Source organism: Misgurnus anguillicaudatus, chromosome 2 (assembly GCF_027580225.2).
Source record: "Misgurnus anguillicaudatus chromosome 2, ASM2758022v2, whole genome shotgun sequence".
NCBI classification, from domain to species: Eukaryota; Metazoa; Chordata; class Actinopteri; order Cypriniformes; family Cobitidae; genus Misgurnus; species Misgurnus anguillicaudatus.
In genome coordinates this window covers 31,358,242-31,380,311 of record NC_073338.2, presented here as the reverse complement: position 1 = coordinate 31,380,311, position 22,070 = coordinate 31,358,242, and the positions used below count along the sequence as shown (strand labels likewise).

Below are 22,070 nucleotides of genomic sequence, written 5' to 3'. Positions count from 1 at the left end.
AAGTGGAGTGTCCCTTTAACCCTACATGCCCTAATAAAATAACAGCTGATCTTCCAGACTGGTTTTAGATGGTTTAGCAGGTTGGTTTTAGAAAGGTTTTGGACACTTTTATTAGATGGTCAACCTGGACTTAACTGGTAAGACTGGAAGACCAGCTGACTCGCCAGTTAAAACCAGCTTGACCAGGCTGGAAATGTACACAATTCCTAATTACACTTTGTTTTGTAAATAATGTCAGTCTTGGGTATGCTTTCTAGTTTTTAAAATGATTTCTTAGAACCAGTAAACATGTACCTGCAGCTTAATGGGTAGAGCATTTTACAATGCAAAGGTCATGGGTTTAAAACCCAGGGAACATGCATACCGATACAATTTTGTCTTGAAAGCACTGTGGCACTTTGGATAAAAGCATCTGCCAAAAAGCATAAAAGTAAAACATCTTTTCAGTAATTATAAAAATAAACATGTTTCAAGCAAGTGGGTAAGGTTGTAAACATAAGGTTTCCAATGGCTAAAAAACTTTCACGTTTAAAATTCATCTTTTCAGCTCAAGCATTCACACAAATGTTTGGATGAAAGCCCAGCATGTGTAATATTCACACTCGCAGTCGCCACAACATTGCAGCAACATCAACGCACTCTTTGATGCCTAGGTAAGCCAAAGAGCAAAGATGATTTATTTATTCTGACACAGGGCTGTGAATGTCACACGCAGATTTAGTGCTGTTAAACAGTTTCGCTTCTCTCAACAAGTAATAAACAGATAATATTAGATTACAGTCTTATTTTCTTCCCGTTTTAAATGCATTCAATATTAAATCTTACAGTAGGAGTATAAATTCAAAAACCTCCACACAGCACAATGTCATAGAAACAGAGCTGAATGGCATTCACAAAAGACATCGACTTCAAATTTAAGAGCAATGTTCCAGGACAATGTAAAGCAGAAAGACACCTAACACAGTGGGCAAACCGCAAAAGGGTTATTTCATGAATCGCTAACTCTCTTATGAAAACATTGAATAGAGAATAAGTTAGGGGCGGAAATGTTGCACATTCGCTGATACTGCCTTACATTCACCAAAGAATCTGCGCAGGAGGAAACTTTTCAGTATATAATCGCAAGTTCTGCCTCATTAAGAAGCAAAGCAGCAAGAATTTGACCTTCAGGAATAGAATTCTTTCTCTATAGCCTTAAGAGAGGTCAACTACCTGTATGGATGTGGGCTGTATGACTGTACTGGTCCCACTATTTCCAAATAAACATATCCAATACATTCTGCATTGCTATGCATCACAAAACAGAGGAAAGAAAACAAAAACATCTGAAAGAAAACCGACTGCGCATTTTCTTCGGCACAGTGTGAACAAATGTTATATTTTAGGCTCACTTATCAAGCCTGGAGAAGACCAAGTAGAACAAAACAGCAAGCCACTGGCGTTTCAGGCGATGAAGCAATGGCCAAAAAAACGTTCATTATCGCCATCTGATGATCTTTTATTAGTGTCTCGGAGAGCAAACTGTACTATTACGAGCTTTTGAATAAAAGGTTCACACACTCTTTGTGTGGTTGTAAGTAGTGTGTGGTTTGTTGCTAATATTTTGCTTATGACAGAAGCTCCTAACAAGCACAGTGAGTTGGGAAAAAACCAAAGCGTAAACGGCATTTAAACCGAATTGGAAAATGTGTTGAGAATGGGCAAGATTTATTTTACCAATGAAAGCACGGAGGTAAAAACTGAAAGTTTTTTACAAAAAATTATTTTTAATAAAGACAATCATTATGTGCTTATACAGATTTGAGCAAGAACTTAAGTCCTTGAAAGGGGCACAACTCGACAAAACGCCCCGCACAAGTCTCTGCCGATTTGAGCACCAAAGATGTGGGCGCTGCAGCAGATGGTAGTATGAATTTAAAAATCCTGCCAACGCTAATTTCATTGTTTCCCCAGGAGCAGTTATGACAAGGTGCTTGGCTTCGACTGGGTGATACATTCGGTGGGTAATTGGGATGCCATCTTATAAGGAGCAGAGAGAAACTTGAGAGCGGATGCAATGATGATGAAGTGGGAGGAACAGCAAGCGAGCTTCGCTGAAATGTTTCACTAAACAGTCAGTACGAACGATCAAGTGCAGCGAAACTGAACTTTGATGACAGTGATGTCATGTTCTGACATTCTCCTCCTGCTTGTGATGCGGAGTTTTATTTCACCTTTATCAAGCGCTTACGCAACCAACTGAGGTCATGGTATATGAGAAGTGAAAACCTGACAATTACAGACAAAGAGTAAGGGCTCAAATTTTTATGCAGTGTCAACACCTTATATGTATCAGGTTCCTTAAAAAATGCAGGTTGAGCCTACTGGCCTTTTAAGCAAAACAAAGACACAGTGATTCAGTTTCATGGCTACCACAACAACTGCAGGTTGCGGGGATCATTTTCAACTCCCTGTGGGTGTGGACAACTTTCTCCGACTATTCAATCATAATTCAATAATAGATTTTTTCATTCATGACAGAGTTAATATTTAGAAAGCTCAGAATGCTATTTTTAAACAACAATAAGGGTGTTTTTAACATAAATGAGTCAGTGTTTACCAATGCATTGACCTCTACATACCGAATTGTATGTATTGTATAATGACGTGTTGCATGTCCACATGACAGTCGTAGCTCAAATCGTTTCAACTCTGACCGCTTTTGTTACTCGAGCAAATAACACCTTTACCTGGAGGTCATAGAAAACCATAATGCTCGTGCTAAAATCTGCACTGACATGAGTGACGTTAAAGGTTACGTTCTTTCTGAACTCAGTTTTTAAACCCTAGTTGGTGTGTAATGTTGCTGATAGAGCATAAATAATAGCTGTAAAATGATAAACCTCAAAGTTCACTGCCAGGCGATATATTTTCTTTATCAGAATTCGCCTTTCAAAGCCTACAACGAACGGCCCGTTTGGACTACAGCCCTCTACTTAATGCTTTAATGATGTCAATATAAGAGTTTTTGACTAAACTCCGCCCACAGGAATACGTCAGTTGCCAGCTAAGCTAACGGCAAGTTAAGCCGCTATCGAATCACAACACACTAAACCAGCTACAATCAGAACTCGATACGTATTTCTGAAGGACGGACTTCGTAGAACAAGGAAGACATCAACCCGTTTTGAGGACAGTAAAAACAGCGGTATACAGATAAGTAAATTGAGTGAAAAATACTGTTTTTTTACACATGAAACAGGAACACGTGTTACATCGTGCACTGTAAACACAATCAAAAGGTTCAAAAAGACAGAAAGAATGGGACCTTTAGGGGGCGTTTACACCAAAGCTTTTACGCCCGCGGCTGGCTCATGTTTTCAATTGTTTCCAACGGAAGCTCTGCGTTTTTCAAATAAAGCCACCAGCTAGCTTTTTTTCCGCGCTCGCCGCTGAGCGTCAGGGGTTGAAAGAGATTCAACTTTGGGTGAAAAGCTCCACTCATCAATGTCAGTTCTCACACAACCGTCCAATCATAGTGGAAAAGGGGCGGGACAAGTATCACAACAAACCAACCGGCTCACAGCTCAAGTGTCACAGCTACCAAAGCGCTCAACTAAAGAAAGCTGGCACTCAGCTAAAAAAACAGCTGGCAATCGTTGTCCTCCAGGCGTTTTTAGCCGCTTTTAAAAGTTTTGGTGTGCACAACCCCTTAAGGTGCCTAAAGTTTTCCTTTGCTGACACAAGACATTTTGTAGGTCCTTCCGGGACATTTAAAACAAATGATCAATACCTTGCGATAACCTTCATAAACAGGTACCACACCTACAATAGTATCCAATTAAATTGACTTCCTGAATGGGAAATCTACTGTTGCCATCCATAGATCGTAATTAATGAGACCTTATCGGAGCGATATGCCCTAGAAGGACTTGCATTATCTCATCGGGTGTGGTACAAGGCCAGAAGCAGCCAAGCTTTTTTTCAAGCGTGTGAGCATAAAAAGAAGCAGAAACAGAGTAGCAAACCATAAACCCGTGTATAATCACTTGCATAGAAATATAAAAGGGTGTCGTTTCTGCAAAGCAGCAGATTGCATGTGCCAAGACTTGTACGCAATTTGATTCAGTTGGTTAAAAACAGAAGAACACAGCTTCAAGGCAAATGATACAGAAGGGCACCAAATGCAGGACAATGGTGGATTATTACAAAACAGAACAGTGCGACTGCTAGGAGAAAAACAATGCCAGGTGAACAGGATAAAGATGTCCTAAAGGCACAAAACAGAACAATAAAGCTGACGTGAAAATGTAGGCTCTCGTAAAAAGTGCTTTAGAGATGCACAGTCCTCTGTGCTGGGTCAAAGTAACAAACATTACAGTAGATCAGACATGTGGATAAATACGAGTTCACTGTGGAAGAATAAAGCGGGCATGGAGGACAAGAGGGGTACATGCCAACCTCCTGCCAGCTCCAATTACTAAGGAGAATAGAGCATTACACACGGGTGATGGGTCTAATCAGAACCCTGTTGAAGAGACCATCCCCAGACCCTACTGCGAAACAGGCCGAGTGCTCTTCGCGTTCACGTCAGGCAGAGTTATTCTCACACGTTGCTGCAGAAGAGGATGCTCAAACGGCAATGAAGCACCGAGGGGAACTCATGCATGATATCAAACAGTTCTTTTGAGATGGATCATGCACACATCCACAAAGAATGTGGTAACAAAAATACTCAACATACTTGGACACCGAGTGCACGTCAAATGAATCTTACCTAAATGTTTGTATTCCGGTAAAGCAATTTCTGAGTCATTTAAGAAAAATGAAGGCAAGAAACAAATGCCCTTGTAATTCTCAGACGAGCGGGTGTGAAAGTGATGGATGATAACAATTAAAGGTGACATCTCTTTTGACGGAGGGAGATGGAAGGTAATCTGTAATGATACTTGACAGCAGCACGCAATCCATTTGCCATCTCTGTATTTCAAAAGATCGTTTAAAGTCTAGGTTTGTCGCCCTAACATATTTTTCCATTCTTTACCTTGCTAAAACAGTTGGTTATAGCTCAAAAGCTCATCACTGAATATATTATGTTCGCAGCAAATTAAAACGTTTTAAATGAATGCAAAACAATTATTGCTGAAGGATACAATAAAGTGCCAACGAATTGAAAAAATTGTGTCTTCCTCAAATTTGTGTAACTGTTTACAAAATGACTCTTAGACAAATCTCAGATAAATTACAGCAGTCAATTTATCCTGAAAATGTATGCGAGAAATGCGTTCTGCTTGAAAACGTTTGATAAATAAGGCCTAGTGTTGCCAAACTGGTTTCTAAAATGCACAATCTTCCCTGCCCCATCTGGTTTTCTACAAAAACAGATAGTCCCATCCCAAATTCACACCTCTGGCTGAGCCCACAGCTGACATGTCGGACTTTTAAAATAAACAATGTAATATTTAGAAAGTCTAAAAAAAGACTTGCTGCAAAATAATAGCAAAAAATAGGGGTGGTTTTCCGGATAGGGTTTTTCCAAGTCCCAGACTAAAATGCATGTTTGAGCTGCCTTCATTTAGAAACACCCTGTATTGACAAATCTTAAAGGGGTCATAGCATGAAAATAAGACTTTTTTCATGTTTAAGTGCTATAATTGGGTCGCCAGTGCTTCTATCAACCTAGAAAATGTGATAAAGATCAACATAGTAACTTAATTTGAGAAAGCAATTTTCTGCAAGCATGTGAAAAATTAGGTCGTTCAGATTTGTGAGGTAGGTAGCAAGGCGAATTACAATAATACCGCCCCCTTTATCTGCACTATCCAACCACAGCACTGCCATTTAGTGCAGAGAGAAAGAGGGAGAAAAGAAGGACTTGACAGTACAATTGACTTTCAATTACAACAAACCACCATCATTGTGATCAGTGTTTGCATTTCATCAGCTCATTTGCATTTAAAACGACACGCCCAAAAACACACAAAGCACATTTTTGCTCAGGCCTACAAATTTGCGATTTTAACATGCTATAATAAATTATCTATATGGTATTTTGAGCTAAAACTTCAATGTCTGGGGACAACAAAGATTTATTTTACATCTTAAAAATATCTCATAAGATAACCCCTTTAACATATATCAGTGCTATTGTTTTGTCTCAAGATGCACACCAGTTTTTTTTTTTGTAATGTATGTTTTTAAAATCTCAGTAACTAAGGCCTAGTCCTGGATTAATCTAAACCCTGTACGTGAAACTGTGACATAAAGTCAATGTACTGTATATTAAATGGTGCTAGATTGTTTTAACACTAAGAAACGTGTACACTTTAGATCATACGCATTCATCCTCAATGCATTCTCTGCGATTATGCGGTTAAAAGTTTTAATGATGACACTTTTGAGACTTGTCAGACATTGCATCTGAAAACAAAACGGCATTGATGTGAGATGACATCAGTGCTGCTAGGTGATATAAGTGACAGTCTAAATATAAGCTGGTCAAACAGCACACTACTTTGCCTAAATGCTGATATAAGATAACATTTATAAAGTTACATTTGCATGTTTGGAGACATGATGGCGTGCTTATAACATGATGCCAGATAAACATTTTTAGCGATACGTTAGCATGCCATCTATTACCTACAAAATCAGCCGCTTTCTAACAACCTAGCTGAAATGAAAATGTATAGAGTGACAGCTTTTTAACACACAATACAGGCAGAAATTCAATGCATGATACATTAAACTTCGTGTAAAGAGACTATGTAGGGCCATAGTCTGACTTTATGAAGTCAGATCACATGTTTTAATTTTAATTCACGGTAGATCCAGACAAAACAACCAACAGCTGCCTATTCTCAGCATTTTAAATGTCTGTGGCCCGACAGGCAATCACAGGCACATGCAGTAAATAACAAAGTATCATGTATAGAGGTAAACCACGCCCTCGAAACCGCGAAGAACCGTCTACAGTATTTCACCAGCACGTTGTTTATCTAAGTCAGTATCAGGGAAAGAGGAGTAATGCATGCCATGACCTTTCAAATAATACACTTTTTCTTGCTGGGCGAAATATTCAGCCTCACTTCTCGACCGGCAGTCACTTAATCAATTTTGGGCAGGTGCATTGTTTGCCTATCTCTCTTTCTCTTTTCTCTCTACACATGAGTTTGTCTTTATGTTTTCTCGGTCTCGCTCTCTCATATGTGTGTCCTCCAGCTTTTTGCCTCTCGTGATGATCTACAGCTATGCCACAGGCACATGGTTGTTATTTATGCTACAGGACACCAGTTCGTACATAACGGCACATGTGTGACCCATTACCACAATGGACGGGTGATTTGCTCACCCTACTCGAGCGCAACGGGTCACCTTGAGATATGAATGTGGAAATCACACGATCTGCTATCTGTTATGGAGCATTATATATAAGTGTGGAGAAGCGCCCTTTTCTTGTATAGAGCTTTGACAGATAGATTTAAAGACCCTTTGAAAAGGCTTGACAAGCTAAATTATGAATTATTTTCTATTAAAAAAGGTTTTATTTCTCTCTTTATTCTGTCAGCTATGTTAACAAAATGTTAATAATCAATAAACAAAAAGGTCAGGTGGGACATATTGAAGGGCTCATCCTTTATATACCTAGTCGGTTATAGCTGATATTTGGGGAGGGCAATTCGGAAACAAAAATCATGCATTTTTACAATTTTCAGTCTCCCTTCCTGGAAATCATTCGACATATCCTATACATATGTGTGCATATGTGTCATTTTTAAAGGTGCAGTGTGTAACTTTCAGAAGGATCTAATGAAAGAAATGCAAGATTATATACATAACAATCTTATCAGTGGTGTATAAATACCTTATATACTGTAATGAATTGTTATGTGTTTATTTCCTAAGTATGAGCCGTTTTTATCTACATACACCACGGGTCCCATTACATGGAAGTTGCCGTTTTGCGCTGCCATGTTTCTACAGTAGCCCTAAACAGACAAACTGCTCTACAGAGCCGTTTTGTCACTACTGTATTATGTCTTAAACACCAACATGTTTGTCCTGTGGCAGCTACTGTAGCTTCTCTATGCATTTCTGTAAAAGGTGAACTGAGACGTTCTCAAGATGCTAAAATCTACACACTGCACCTTTAATGCTACGTAGACACCAAATGCGGAGCATCGCGTTGCTCGCTCTAGATTACTCGCGGCATTTAACTTTGTGTCATGCGAATTTTTCGCTTGAGTTGAATATTTTCACCTTGCGCAAAGGCGCGTTTGAGGCGAATAGCGTGTGTTTTTGCGGCAATTGTGCCGCCCAATTTGCGTCATTCGCATCGCATCTGGTCGCGTCTTTGCATTGACTTTGTATGTAATCTATTCGCGCAAATCGTTGAACTCGCATTTGGTGTGTATGCCCCATAAGGAGTGAGACTAAATTAAATATTCTTTAAAGCAAGCAATGTTTAGGTGTACACTAGCACAAGGGTTTTCAAACCTGTCCTGGAGAACCACTAGTACTGCACATTTTGCATGTTTCCCTTTTGTGACACACCTCATTCAGGTACTTTACACACCCAGTTCAGGTCTTGCAGTCTCTATAATGAGCTGAAGATTTAAACCAGGTGTGTCTAATGAGGGAGACATGCAAATTGTGCAGTACTAGTGGTCCTCCAGGACAGGTTTGAAAACTTTGGCACTATACTAGATGATATAAAAACCACAAAACATTTAGTCTCATATTGTCCTGGTGAGGTAGAGCGAATAGTAGAACATGGCAGGCCCTCCGCCGGTGAACGTGACAGCCGTTACTTATTCTTTCAGTCTGATTGAAAGAATAACACGAATCAAACACATGCACCTCTCCATTAACACATCTTCTCTTGAGACTGAGCTATAGAGCTCTGACACCGCACTAATTAAACTGTGAAGATAAGCCAGATTATATACTGTAGCTGCCACACCTACACACCCAATCACTTATGATATGAAGCACTGCCAATTTCAGTTCGGTTAAGCTTTACATCTTCTAGTCAAGGCATGGCATTTAATACATTTACTTTAAAAAGAAACTTTAATGAAAATTTGCCTTAATATTTTTATTATGTAGCAGCAAAAGCAATCATGCACTCAAGGCTGGCTGTGAATATACTGGCACGGTTCACATCATGCCCAACACTGTTAGTCGTGATTAAAATACAGAAAGACCTCTTTTATTTAACTTATTTTTGTCCACCATTAACGCAAAAAAGACAGATCTGATAAAAGGTCAATGTATCAGTTCTGAGCAACTACTTTTTGATGGGACTAGATTAATCAATTTGTTCAACTCATTCAACACCTGCAATCCTTTTACCCTAAAGCTACACTGACCAGACTTCTGGACTTCTTCTTCAGACTTCAACTGCTTCAATTATTCAGCTCAGTGAGCATGGCCACAAGAGCCACAGGGTTGCTTATCCACAATTACCAGGTCAACATCACTCGGTCAACGGCTACAACATACTCCAGAGAATACTAAACTAGCTCATTCGCACTACTGAGGTCACTTCCTCCAAACTACACTCCCCGGGAAAGAGTCTACTATATAAACGTGACAATTGCTCCGATAAGATCCGACAGCTAGATTCAGGGCGGCAGTGGTTCAGTGGTTCATGTAGGTTGTCTACAAATCAAAAGGTTGGTGGTTCAATCCCTGGTTCCACCTGACCAAGTGTTGAGGTGTCCTTGAGCAAAACCCCTAACCCCAGCTGCTGGATGGCGCCTTGCATGGCTGACACCGCTGCTGGTGTATGAATGTGAGGCAATATGTAAAGCGCTTTGGATGGCCATTGGTCTATGAAAGCGCCATATAAATGGAGTCCATAATAATGGGAAACACCCCTTCTTTTGGAAAAGTTAAGGCATCAGATGAAATTAGACTATTCAATGTGAAAAGCCCTTGAAGATGCTGATACAGACTCCAGGTGAGCGATTCCTCCTGGCCATATTGCACGAGTCCTTGAGAGAGGCCGTACTCGACAGACGCAGTTTGTATCTGTCAAACGCTCATGATCTACAGCACCGGGCGTCAAGCCAGCAGATGGTGGGATAAATTAAACCCGCGACATGGACCGTTGACTGGAGCTGAGGAAGCAGTTGGAGACCACACCTGTAGAGAAGAGAGGGTCTGCGTACGTCGTCTCAAGGCTCCTCCCTGGAATGTGCGTAAACAAATGCTGGCCTACCATTGAAAAGCCAGGTTTTTCATTCAAGCAACAGACCTGCACCTGCCATTCATGTCAGGAAAGAATTCAAAAACATGTTGTAACGAAAACACTGCGGCCATTGAGAAAACGATATTGGGCGAATTTTGCATAACTCTTGAAGACTGCAGTTGGGGAAAGTTTACATATAAATGCTAACTCTTTAACGCACTTTCGCTTCTTTGATGGACAAGGGCTCCTGGTGTTTTAGAAGAGTACCTGTGCTGTTCTTGAAAGGGAAATCTAATGAGGAAACTCTATCCTCAACTTTCAAAAAAATCCAATGATCCATCATTCAAAAGCATTCCTGTGGGTTCAGAGAACAGTAGAAGTCTTTCTAATATCTCACTACATCATACATGAAAGCACATACACTCATCTTCATGTCAGTCAGAGACAGGACAGGACCACGGAATGAACTGATGGAAGAAAAGAGAGAACCTGATCAGCACGTAAGGACTGTGCGAAATATTATTGTCCTCACCTGTCTCAGTTGTGGTCAAAAAGGCCATTATTGGTGGTTTACAAAAAATTCCGGGTGCCAAAATATGAGAGGGTCCTGTGTTACAAACGTACAGCATGAGAATGTCTGGTATTCATGCGTCATTCACACACAAAGATTTGCAATATGTACTAAGGTGCAAAACTACACCTTCCGACTGCGATTTGGACAATTATTCCGAGGATAATTAAACTGAACAATGTGAAATGAAGGTAAAGCTATCAAACTGCTCAGCATTCCGTCTTTGCTTCAGTCCTTGAGTGTCAGTAATGTCAAATCTCACGGCTACAGTGAAATAAGAGCAGAAACGGAGTGCAGCTAGACGAAGTCATTATGAATTCACACAGAGCCCCGTGTTGGCATCCGTACAATGTGATTACAAGAGAGGCATGGCAAATTTTTATTCAACAGCTGTGAGCAACAAACGCCCACAACCTTGGTGCAAGTGCAGCCTGGAAGTGAAACCTGTTGGTATTCTTCACGACATCTAGTTTGTGGAGACATGGAGGCCCTGTAGGCACGTTACAATGCATCAGTGGCCTTCTGTGTTAAAGGACTTGCACTTCCAGAGCAAAGAGTAAATAGACAAATCAGCAATTACAGCCGAATTTCTTTTCGCAACTGGCATATGCTTGAGTTGGGATCAATTGTGTGATGTTTGCATTAATTGTTTAAGCGATATGATTTAAGTAACCAATTAGAGAGAGAGATGCAGTGACTCACACACACTCCTAGGGCTGTGAGCGACCTGCTAAATTCAGGTGGGAGGATATGTTACTTAAACAAGTTCTAGCACGTCAACAAAAGTTCGCAAAGCAGGTCATCCGAGTTGTTCTTGTGCCGTTAAACTCTTGTAAATGGAGACAGTTTGTTGTTTTGCACAGCTCTGTTTATTCCTGCCTCCTCGTAACACTGACTATCAATAAAGGCCACTTTAGGTTAAAAGCAACCGAGGAGTTCAATTCAAACATTAACATTTATGCATTTGGCAGTATGCAGGTTCGAACCCTTACTGTACCTTTTGCGCTGGTAACACAATGCTCAGGAGCACATGAATGATGAATGCCTTATATTTAAGCCTGACATCATTTCTGTAACCCAAAGATGAGGCCTGAGAAATATTTATGGCCCAGATTCCCTCGACCATTGAAAAGTGCAGCAGAGGACATCCTTTAGTAAGTCATTAGAGTACATCATTATCATTCAACATCTCTTTTGTGCCAGTCTTTAAGCATTGCTGAAAGTCAGAAATGATGTATAGCTAGCTATGAACAATGAGCTATTAATAGAGTTCATTCTGTGTCCTGCAGTATCCTGTGGGCGTCCAGCTTAGCCACTTTACTGTGGAGAGCAGCTAAGAGAGCCAACTGCCCACCCTTAATATGGCACCTCTCTTTCTCTCTCTTCCTCTTCCTGTTTCTCTCTGAATCTAGCCAAGAGAACGTTTCCGTCTCAAACGTTCAAGAAATGCTTTTCTTCCTGCTCATTTAAACTAATTGGTCTTTGTTTTCTCCTACACTGGGGTGAAAAATAAGATTAAGGTGGATTACACTGAAGGCTTGTCTCTAATAATGAACACATGGTGGTGGGGTGGGTTATCCATTAACTACAAGGAATCCTTTGTCATTGGATTTCTGAAGACTGAGGTAAATACTTATTAGTAGCATCATACTCTGACAGATCCAGTACTAAACAAGTACATAAATGCAACAATAAAAAGGGGTGGACCCCACGGGTTATGTGCGTTTCAGAACCAACCTAAACATGTGTCAGAGAGGGTTCACACGTCCCAATGCTTACAAATACTATGAGTTCTGCTGTTAACACAACACAGCTTTGCCAAAAAGACCAACCAAGAGCCAAGAAGCTTGGGAAAACACCAGCATGCCATACTTCACAAAGGATCATTGACCTGCAAATCTCACTCTGTCTCTTGAGTTTGAAAGCATCTGTCAATCAATGTAATGTAAATGTAATAACGCATTTTGCTTTCAATGTAACTGCTATTAATAATAGAAACAAAATACAGTTCCAATAGAGCCATTAAAGGGGACATTTCATAAGAGTTGTTTAAGATGTCAAAAAAATCTTTGGAGTCCCGAGAGAATCTATATGAAGTTCTAGCTCAAAATACCATATAGATCATTTATTATAGCATGTTAAAATTGCCACTTTGTAGGTGAGAGCAAAAATTTGCCGTTTTGGGGTAGATTAAGGGGCGGTATTATCCTCTTCTGACATCACAAGGGGAGCCAAATTTCAATGACCTATTTTTTACAGGCTTGCAGAGAATGGTTTACCAAAACTAAGTTACTGGGTTGTTCTTTTTCACATTTTCTAGGTTCATACAAGCACCAAGGAGCAAATTATAACACTTAAATATGGAAAAAGTCATGATATGTCCCCTTTAAAGGGGCACTCCACTTTTTTTGGAAATATGCTAATTTTTCAGCTCCCCCAGAGTTAAACATTTGATTTTTACCGTTTTGGAATCCATTCAGCAGATCTCCGGGTCTGGCGGTACCACTTTTAGCATAGCTTAGCATAATCAATTGAATCTAATTAGACCATTAGCATCACGCTCAAAAATAACTAAAGAGTTTCGATATTTATTCTTCTGTAACATCATGTAGTAAGGTTTATAAGAAAATTAAAAGTTGAGATTTTCTAGGCAGATATGGCTATAACTATACTCTCATTCTGGCGTAATAATCAAGGACTTTGCTGCTATAACATGGCTGCAGGAGGCGCAATGATATTACGCAGCAGCCGAAAATAGTCCCCTTAGTATTTTTCAATAGCAGGGAACTATTAGAATGAGAGCATCGTTCCTAGCCATATCTTTTAATCACAACTTTTGATTTTCTTAGTACACGATGTAACTACAGAAGAGTCAAGTTTTAAATAGGAAAAATATCGAAACTCTTTGGTTATTTTTGAGCGCGATGCTAATGGTCTAATCAGATTTAATGGATTGTGCTAAGCTATGCTAAAAGTGGTACCGCCAGACCCGGAAACCCATATTTTCAAAAAAAGTGACGTGTCCTTTAAGCTCTGGCCTATTTAAAATGTTTAAAACATAGGAGTGTTTAATACTTAATCACAAATCCATTAAAAATAATGAGTGATGCTTTAACAAAAAAGGCAGACATTTAGTCAGCAACCTAGTCTGGCGGGTGATGTACATGACACACTTTATGAATTAGGTGGTTTCCCAATCTTACTCCACCCCCCTTAAAAATACCATTTGATAAAGCATTAATATATTCTAAATAAAGGGGAACAGAGGAACGTAGTCTTACCTTCCAGCACGGTGAGTTTGGCGCTGGTATTGATTTCTCCCAGGCTATTGGTGGCTGTGCACTCATAGATGGCCTCGTCCCTGTGTGTACGAAGCGGCTGGATGCGGAGAACTGAGCCTGAGCCATCATCAAACTCTATCACCTGAGAAAGACAAAACTCAGTCAAACTTTCTTATCTCCTTTAATCAAGCTTTAAAAAACTCAAATAGTCTCTATCTTAAAACATGGTCTTTGAAAACATGGTCTCTTGGGGGTATTCTCGTATTACTGCATGTCCATCTCAAAAATATTTTGATAACTTCTGATGGGAATAGACTTTACTAGTATTTCATATACAGTATAGAGATTTCAGGCAGAGCGTATGTGAGTGATGTGGAGTGGAAGTGGAGCGGAGTTGCAACAGGATTTTGCCAGGAGCAAGGAGTGAGTTTTTTGAAAGTCAGCGTGTCTGTGTTTCCTTTCGATCCAACACAAATGTAACTTAACCTAACATGCAAATGTTGGTGTTTTACTGAAGCAGCAAATTGTACATACTATTTATTTTTCGCCAATATATCTTTAGCCAAGACATTTATGATGTAACAAAAAAAAGTTGACTCGTGACTGGACACAAATCGGAGTGATTACCGAAGGCTTGGATCAAAAAAGAGAAATTGCTCCCTTCACAAACACTGCCTTCAAACCTGCTGTGGTGCCTAAAGTCAAAAAGGTGTGTACAGGGCTGTAAACCAGCACACTTCAGAATACTTAAGAGATAAATCTACTGTATACAGTTGCTGTACACTCCCTACTGTACAAGGTGGAGACCAGTGATAATTGCACTATTTGGGTTAAGAGTAGGGTTGGGCGACATAGCTGAAAAACCTTGATATATTTCAGCCTTTTGGCAATATTCAATGAGTATATTTTTGTATCAGCACTAAAAATAGGTCAAAAGAGCTGAGCTATTCCTCCCGAAATGAAAATCTGCCCAGTAGGAAAATAACGGTGCACTCTATTGACCCCAAACCACCATGTGGTCATGAGGCCACTTTAAATCACAAGGTAAACCATAATGCTGACAGGACAGAAAATAATGAGAGAAACAAAGAGGAAAAAGTAGACAAGTGTGATGTGGCTTATGGCAAGAGAGTAAGAACGAAAAAGAGTGATGACGGAAAGTAAAGTCATCACGGGAGAGACATTGACATGGGAAGGAGAGTCGAGCGAAGACAGTTAGTTACCTCAAAGCGCTGGGAGCTAACTTTCTTTCCTTTCTTCATCCATGTGATCCGAGGCTTGGGCTCACCCGCTGCTTGGCACACAAAAGATGCCACTCCTCCTGAAATCCCTGTCTGGTCCTCTGGAGATTTGATGAAATTTGGCAAGCCTGGAGAATTGAGGTGGAAAAGATGAAGAGAGAGAAAACAGATATTAATTCCTGAATTTTGTTCACACAGAATAGTTTTCAATGGATATCCTTAGTATCCACAACACCTGCAGCTGAGCCTTAGAGAGGCTTTCCTCCCCCAGACTTTGGCCTGTCCAAAAATGAATATATTGTCATTCATTCCAAACCTGACATGAGGTTCACAGTCGGGAGGATAATCAGTAAAAAGTTGTGGTCTATACTTGACACAAAGTTAGCGTATGACTTCTGAAAATGTGGATCATAACAGTGAATATATATAACATAACTATATGTTGTTTTCTTTATTCTGTCTTTTTGGGTCTGTACACAAAATGCAATTCTTATTTAAATGTGAGCTGTTTCTTCAAACTAAACATAAAGTTAAAAAATAGACGCAGTTAGTGCACCGCAAAAGCCTAAAATGGAACCGTCACACATGGACGCAAAAAGATAAAGAGGTTTTTGAATTCAAAAGGAAAGATTATATTACTGGGAAATGTTGATAGGGCTGGCAACTAAACAAGCTCCGAGTTTGTTTTTAAAAAGGCCAGCCACAGCATGCTGCGGCGCACGGTTTTCCAGGAGAGCAACTAACACGCCCTGCATCTTTGTCACGCATTTACAATACAAACAACAATGGGACGTGTTGGGCAGGACGGTGTGAAGATAAAGACCCACACGTATCGCCTGAGTCAGTTCAAACACGTAATGGCTTGTTTTGAAGAACATCAATGGCAGATCAGGTAGAGCAGGACCATTTGGCAGACGCGCAGCTACTTCGCAACATTCCAAGGAAAAGCTGGGCGATGTGGGCAAAAGGTAAAACTCACAGTACACCCAGATAAGAATATCTGGGAACTTTCAAATATTATAAAAAAAAAAAAACTACAGGCTATCTTGATTATGGCTATACATACGCATGTCTCACCTTCCAGCACAACAAGGTTAATGTACAATATGACCCCTTATGAGCTAGCTAGGCCCCTTAGTGCCAACTGGGCATCGTTTAAATGCCACGGCCTACCTGAGCATTGTTTCTGACCATGTCCATCTCTTTATGACCACCATCCTCTGATGGCTACTTCCAGCAGGATAATGCACCATGTTACAAAGCTCGAATCATTTCAAATTGGTTTCTTGAACATGACAATGAGTTCACTGTACTAAAATGGCCCCCACAGTCCCCAGATCTCAACCCAATAGAGCATCTTTGGGATGTGGTGGAACGGGAGCTTCGTGCCCTGGATGTGCATCCCACAAATCTCCATCAACTGCAAGATGCTATCCTATCAATATGGGCCAACATTTCTAAAAAATGCTTTCAGCACCTCGTTGAATCAATGCCAAGTAGAATTAAGGCAGATCTGAAGGCAAAATGGGGTCAAACACAGTATTAGTATGGTGTTCCTAATAATCCTTTAGGTGAGTGTATACTGTACTGCTTCTTTTTTTCAAAGCAGTTATACAATTCAGCAATTTCAGGAACTAATGTCTAAATGGTAATGCACATGCTGTGAAAAATCTTTGCGAGAGCGCATTCGCTGAGGTTATAGCCTAGAGGGCCACCATGTTGAGATCACGTGACCATCCGAATATTACTCACCCGAGTAACCCTGCTATTATAGGACGCTTTCAAATATTTCTTGTGACAAATATCCCTACATTTTAGTTTAATGTTGTACCATCCACACCAATACATCTCAGAATAAAACCTAAGAGTTGTTGTTCCAGGCTGCAAAAAATAATAAATAAATAAATAAATAAAACACATTAAATGCATATGCATTGCACACACATTTATATATTTAAAATTTATATATATATATATATCCCTTCATCTTTGCCATCACCTCACTCACAATATTCTAATATATAAAATAAATAAACATCATATTTTCCTCAATCTATCAGCACCATGATTTTTAGATCATCTTGCATAGGATGACACAAAATCTATTATTATAAAACCTCCAGTAAACCACATGGATCACGATGTCCTAGCGGGATGTCCACGATGGGAATCTGATCTAATCCTGTCGTAGTCAAAGGAAAGAGAAATTACAACAGCATGGGGACTCTACACTGTAGTAGGTATAATGTTCCTGGATGAAACAAGCCAAGGGAATACACTGCAACTGTGTCCTTTCTCCTTTATACTCCAGAATCTGAGGGGTACTGCTGAGGACAACAAAATCAATAACTAGTTAACATAACATAGCACCTACGGGTGGGGTGGTTGAGTTCTGACTATAGCAGGCAGGAGGTGTTTGGTAAATCATCTCTACAGTGTGTCAGGTGGCTGATAAGAAAGACTTTTTGGAGACGAGGTGGTTGAAGCCGCCCTTGCTATAGGACAAAACCCCCACTGGAGCTTCATCTGAAGAGACTGTATATGCGCATGTATGTGTGTATATTGTAAAATCGGAGCCACACCAGCACCCCACTGGTCCACAGGAATATTGGTTGGCCTGACATTTAAATGACATTTATGTGTGTGTTCCCCTGGAGACGGGTTTGATTGGCACAGGAGAGCTATGCATACCCTCATAAAAGCTCTTCCTGCCTTCTTTTACCTCGGTTATACCCACACAAGAGAGAAGATTTTTTGAGAGCGTATGGCCTTCTCCTAATAGCACCATCGCTTTTAGACACAGGGGGTTAATGAGAAAACCACAAGATTTTAGAGCATAAGGCACTAACAGGTCTAGGAATACAAACACAGAAATATTATAAAAAAGCTTAAAAAAATGTCAAATTTAGGTGAGGTATAGCCAAATAAAGAATCAGGGCAATAATACAAAAAAAATCTAGCCCAGGAGGCAAAAGTTGCCCCTTAAAACACCTACATGTAGCACCAGCTGGAAGCTTCCCACACATAGATAAGAGGGCGTGCACATATGCCTAAATGAGTTTAACATGAGTGTCAGTTTAACTTACAAGGGTCCATCTTTAACATCTGTCATGATATTTCCATTAGATTATACTTTATAAGTGATGGGAGTTTTCCCTCTTTGTTAAAAAGCACAGATCAGTGGGCATTAACTAATCCGGGTGCATGTTCTGTATTAAAGTACATATCTGATTGAACTCCCAGCGGTTTATGAGACGCACGAATAGCCAAACAATCTTCCAGAGGAAAGGCAGATATTAAGGGATCATGGGTGATGGTGAAAGCACATCCTAAAGTTGGTACATTAATAGACTCTCAGAGCATTAATCTGTGTACACAAGCCCCTATCTTCCACTTTAGACCTCAGAAAGCAAGAAAAATACAGCACTAGAAACGTTTGGAAAATAAAAGGGCTAGAGACTGGTAAATTTAAAGATTTCAGTCTTAAGGGGGCTCACCCCTCCTTCCTGAACATGAGCTGATGTAGGAACATTCCCTTGACTTAGTTGCCAAAGGCTGCTGATTCAAAGTGCTGAATAACTGAGTAATATGAATTATTTACATGTAAAAGGGACACTCCACTTTTTTTGGAAATTGGCTCATTTTCCAGCTCCCTTAGAGTTAAACATTTGATTTTTACCGTTTTGAAATCCATTCAGCTGATCTCCGGGTCTGGCGGTAACACTTTTAGCAAAGCTTACAGCATAATCCATTGAATCTGATTAGACCATTAGCATCGCGCTAAAAATAACAAAAGAGTTTCAATATTTTTCCTATTTAAAACTTGACTCTTCTGTAGTTACATCGTGTACTAAGACCGACAGAAAATTAAAAGCTGAGATTTTCTAGGCAGATATGGCTAGGAACTATACTTTAATTCCGACATAATAATCAAGGACTTTGCTGCCGTAACATGGCTGCAGTAGGCGCAATGATATTATGCAGTGGCCGAAAATAGTCCCCTGCTATTTAAAGTTACCAAGAGACTATTTTCGGGCGCCGCAAAAAAATATCGCAACTCTTTGGTCATCTTTGAGCGCGATGCTAATGGTCTAATCAGATTCAATAGATTATGCTGCTAAGCTATGCTAAAAGTGGTACCGCCAGACCCGGAAATAACCCTTTTTTCAAAAAAGTGGAGTGTCCCTTTAAATAAACATAACATAAATAAAAAAAAAGATTTACTAATGCACAATTATTTCATATTAAATGCTTAACTTGAATATTCAAAAACCAAGTTTTCCTGTAGCTGATAGAAAACTGCATTAGCGAGCGACACAACTGTCCTGGTTTCGATTCCCAGGAAATGCACAAACTGACAAAATGTATAGATGCACTGTAGTTCGCTTTGGAAAAAAATTGTCTGTCAAACGTGTAAATGTAAACTTTTCTCCAATGACCAGTGACTTTTAATCTCCTAGGTGCTCTTGAAACATGTCACAAAGCCAACAGACTGCCATAGTGCAGTTGTGCCCTTAACATGTTTTTGAATTGACAGAAGAGAGGTTCATGGCTCAGGGTTATTTGATGCTCAAAGAAACTCGTTTGAGAACAGAGGTCAGAAGAGAAGATGAGAGAGACCAGGCCCTGACCTCCCAGGTGGTTGTGTTGTCATCAAAGTCCTTTTGTATTAACCAACTCAATAAACCCACAGAGACCAAAACAGGTGGCCTTGGACACCTGTTGACATTTATTTCCTACAGTCTAAAGTCATGCTTTAAACAATGGCATGTGGAGAGTTGAATAGGGACAGACACGTGTGCCTCAAGAAAACTTTTACTTGCAATCCGATTTTACTCGTGTGTCTTGTCCATTTGCAAAATGAGCAATTGAGGCTTTTCCCTGGAGGTGACTTGTGTTGCAAAATGCATCTGAATTTTGTAGGAATGTTTTAAGCATTTATGCAGCTTTTAAGAAGAAAGCGTTTAAAGTGGAAATGACAAATGGACGCCAGCAATTAGCAGCATTCCCGCTCCGCCGAAACACCCGATCCGAATTGAGTGCAAGGATCAATACGCAAACCAGAGAGTCGTCCATTCGTTCTCATTAATAATAGATTAGCAAGTTATCATTTTCACTCGTGCGCTTAGCGGAAATGTGTCCGATGCTATCAGCTGCGGTTGTTTTAGTGGAACTTGTCCATTAACTGGGTTTTAGATCTTTTACAGGATTTTGCTTTCAATTAACTCTACATCAAGCCGGTCACTTTGCTATATCAGTTCAATATCTCAAGTTTCCTTCATTAACATACGCAATTCCCTTGTTGAGTCAAATGCATCGGCATCTGCGTCAAACATTAAGGGTGGCGAGTGGGCTTTAATGCGAACTGATGAAAAGTGGTCGAAATCAAACGATTTACAATTTAATTTTTTAGGCCTTCTTTGAGACATTTTGGATATCAGAAATAGTGTGAAAATCTACGAGTTAGTAAGGGACATTAAAATAGTACAATTACAATTTATTAAAATCGTAAAAATTTTAGTGCTGCCTCACGATTAGTCGCGACTAATCGTTTGCAAAATAAAAGTTTTTGTTTACATAATATATATGTGTGTGTGTACTGTGCATAATAATTATGTATAAATACACATACACGCACGCATGTATATAATTAAGAAACATTTGCATGTGTATATACATGTTTATATTCATATATAATCTATATTATAAATAAATATAAATATTTATTATATAAATATATATATTTTTTAAATTATACATTTATGTGTGTGTGTGTGTGTTTATATAAACATAATTATTATACAGAGTAGACACACATATATTATGTAAACAAAAACTTTTATTTTGCAAACAATTAGTCGCGACTAATCGTGAGACAGCACTACAATTCATTAGCCAATGTTAACTAACAATAAGCAAAACATACTACATAGCATTTAATTTTATTTGTCAATGTCTGTTAATAGTTCAATTGTTCAATGTTTATTCACAATAGTGTATTGTGTATTAACTAACATAAATGAATACAATTTAATTTACATGTATTTTTAAAAGTTGAATTAACCTGTTAGGCTGTTGAAAAAAATACATTTAATAAACAAATAGTCACTGCGCAATGTCTCTCGTAAATCACACACAAGACCTTTATTAGCCCATTGGAGCCGTGTGGATTACTTCTGTAAATGATAGATTCGCTTTTTTAAGCTTCAAAGTCACAAGATGTTCCCTGATTCCTGTTTTCTACCATTATAAACATCGGAAAAGCAAAGACGTTTACTAAAATAAGCCCAAATGTGTTCGTTTGAAAGGCAATGTACACATGTATCTCGGATTGCTTGAGGGCAAATAAATCATGCTGTAATTAGCTGGCATATCCCTTTAAATAATGTTTACAAATGGAACCTTATTGTAAAGCACCACCCGAGCATTCACAGTGCACCTCAGTGTGCCACTTTCTAACGTTATTCAATTATTTATCAGAATGTCCAGGACACAAATTACGAGCACAATTATGCACATCTCTGTGAGCAGCATTAAAGTAATGGCATTTCTGCCAAAATTCTGGGGAATTATCTTAAGGTTTGTGCATTCCCATGACCGGAGCCTTGACTCTTCCTCTTAAGAGTTGACAGAAATGAAGATTAAATAAAGGTCCATGTGCTGCTTGAGTGGAGGGTACACAGTCAAATCATTTTCTAAAAGCATTTGCTCAGTGTTCCCTCATGCGTCTTTGACAGGTTGTTGAAAAAAGAGCTTCCTGTTAACAGAGGTAAGCTGTATCAGATGACCAGGAGGGTTTAGTG

General features: G+C 39.5%; 1 protein-coding gene across 9 annotated transcripts in view; it reads right to left on the bottom strand.

Annotated features, from left to right (window-relative positions):
- Positions 1 to 22,070, bottom strand: part of ptprfb (protein tyrosine phosphatase receptor type Fb) — a 204,126-nt gene that overhangs the window by 88,460 nt on the left and 93,596 nt on the right. For all 9 annotated transcript variants that reach the window (XM_055202563.2, XM_055202566.2, XM_055202568.2 and 6 more), the window contains exons 3-4: positions 15,250 to 15,395; positions 14,027 to 14,168 (exon numbers count right to left, since the gene is read on the bottom strand). In XM_055202563.2, the coding sequence (XP_055058538.2) occupies positions 14,027 to 14,168; positions 15,250 to 15,395 (288 nt within the window). The remainder of the gene's footprint in view (positions 1 to 14,026; positions 14,169 to 15,249; positions 15,396 to 22,070) is intronic.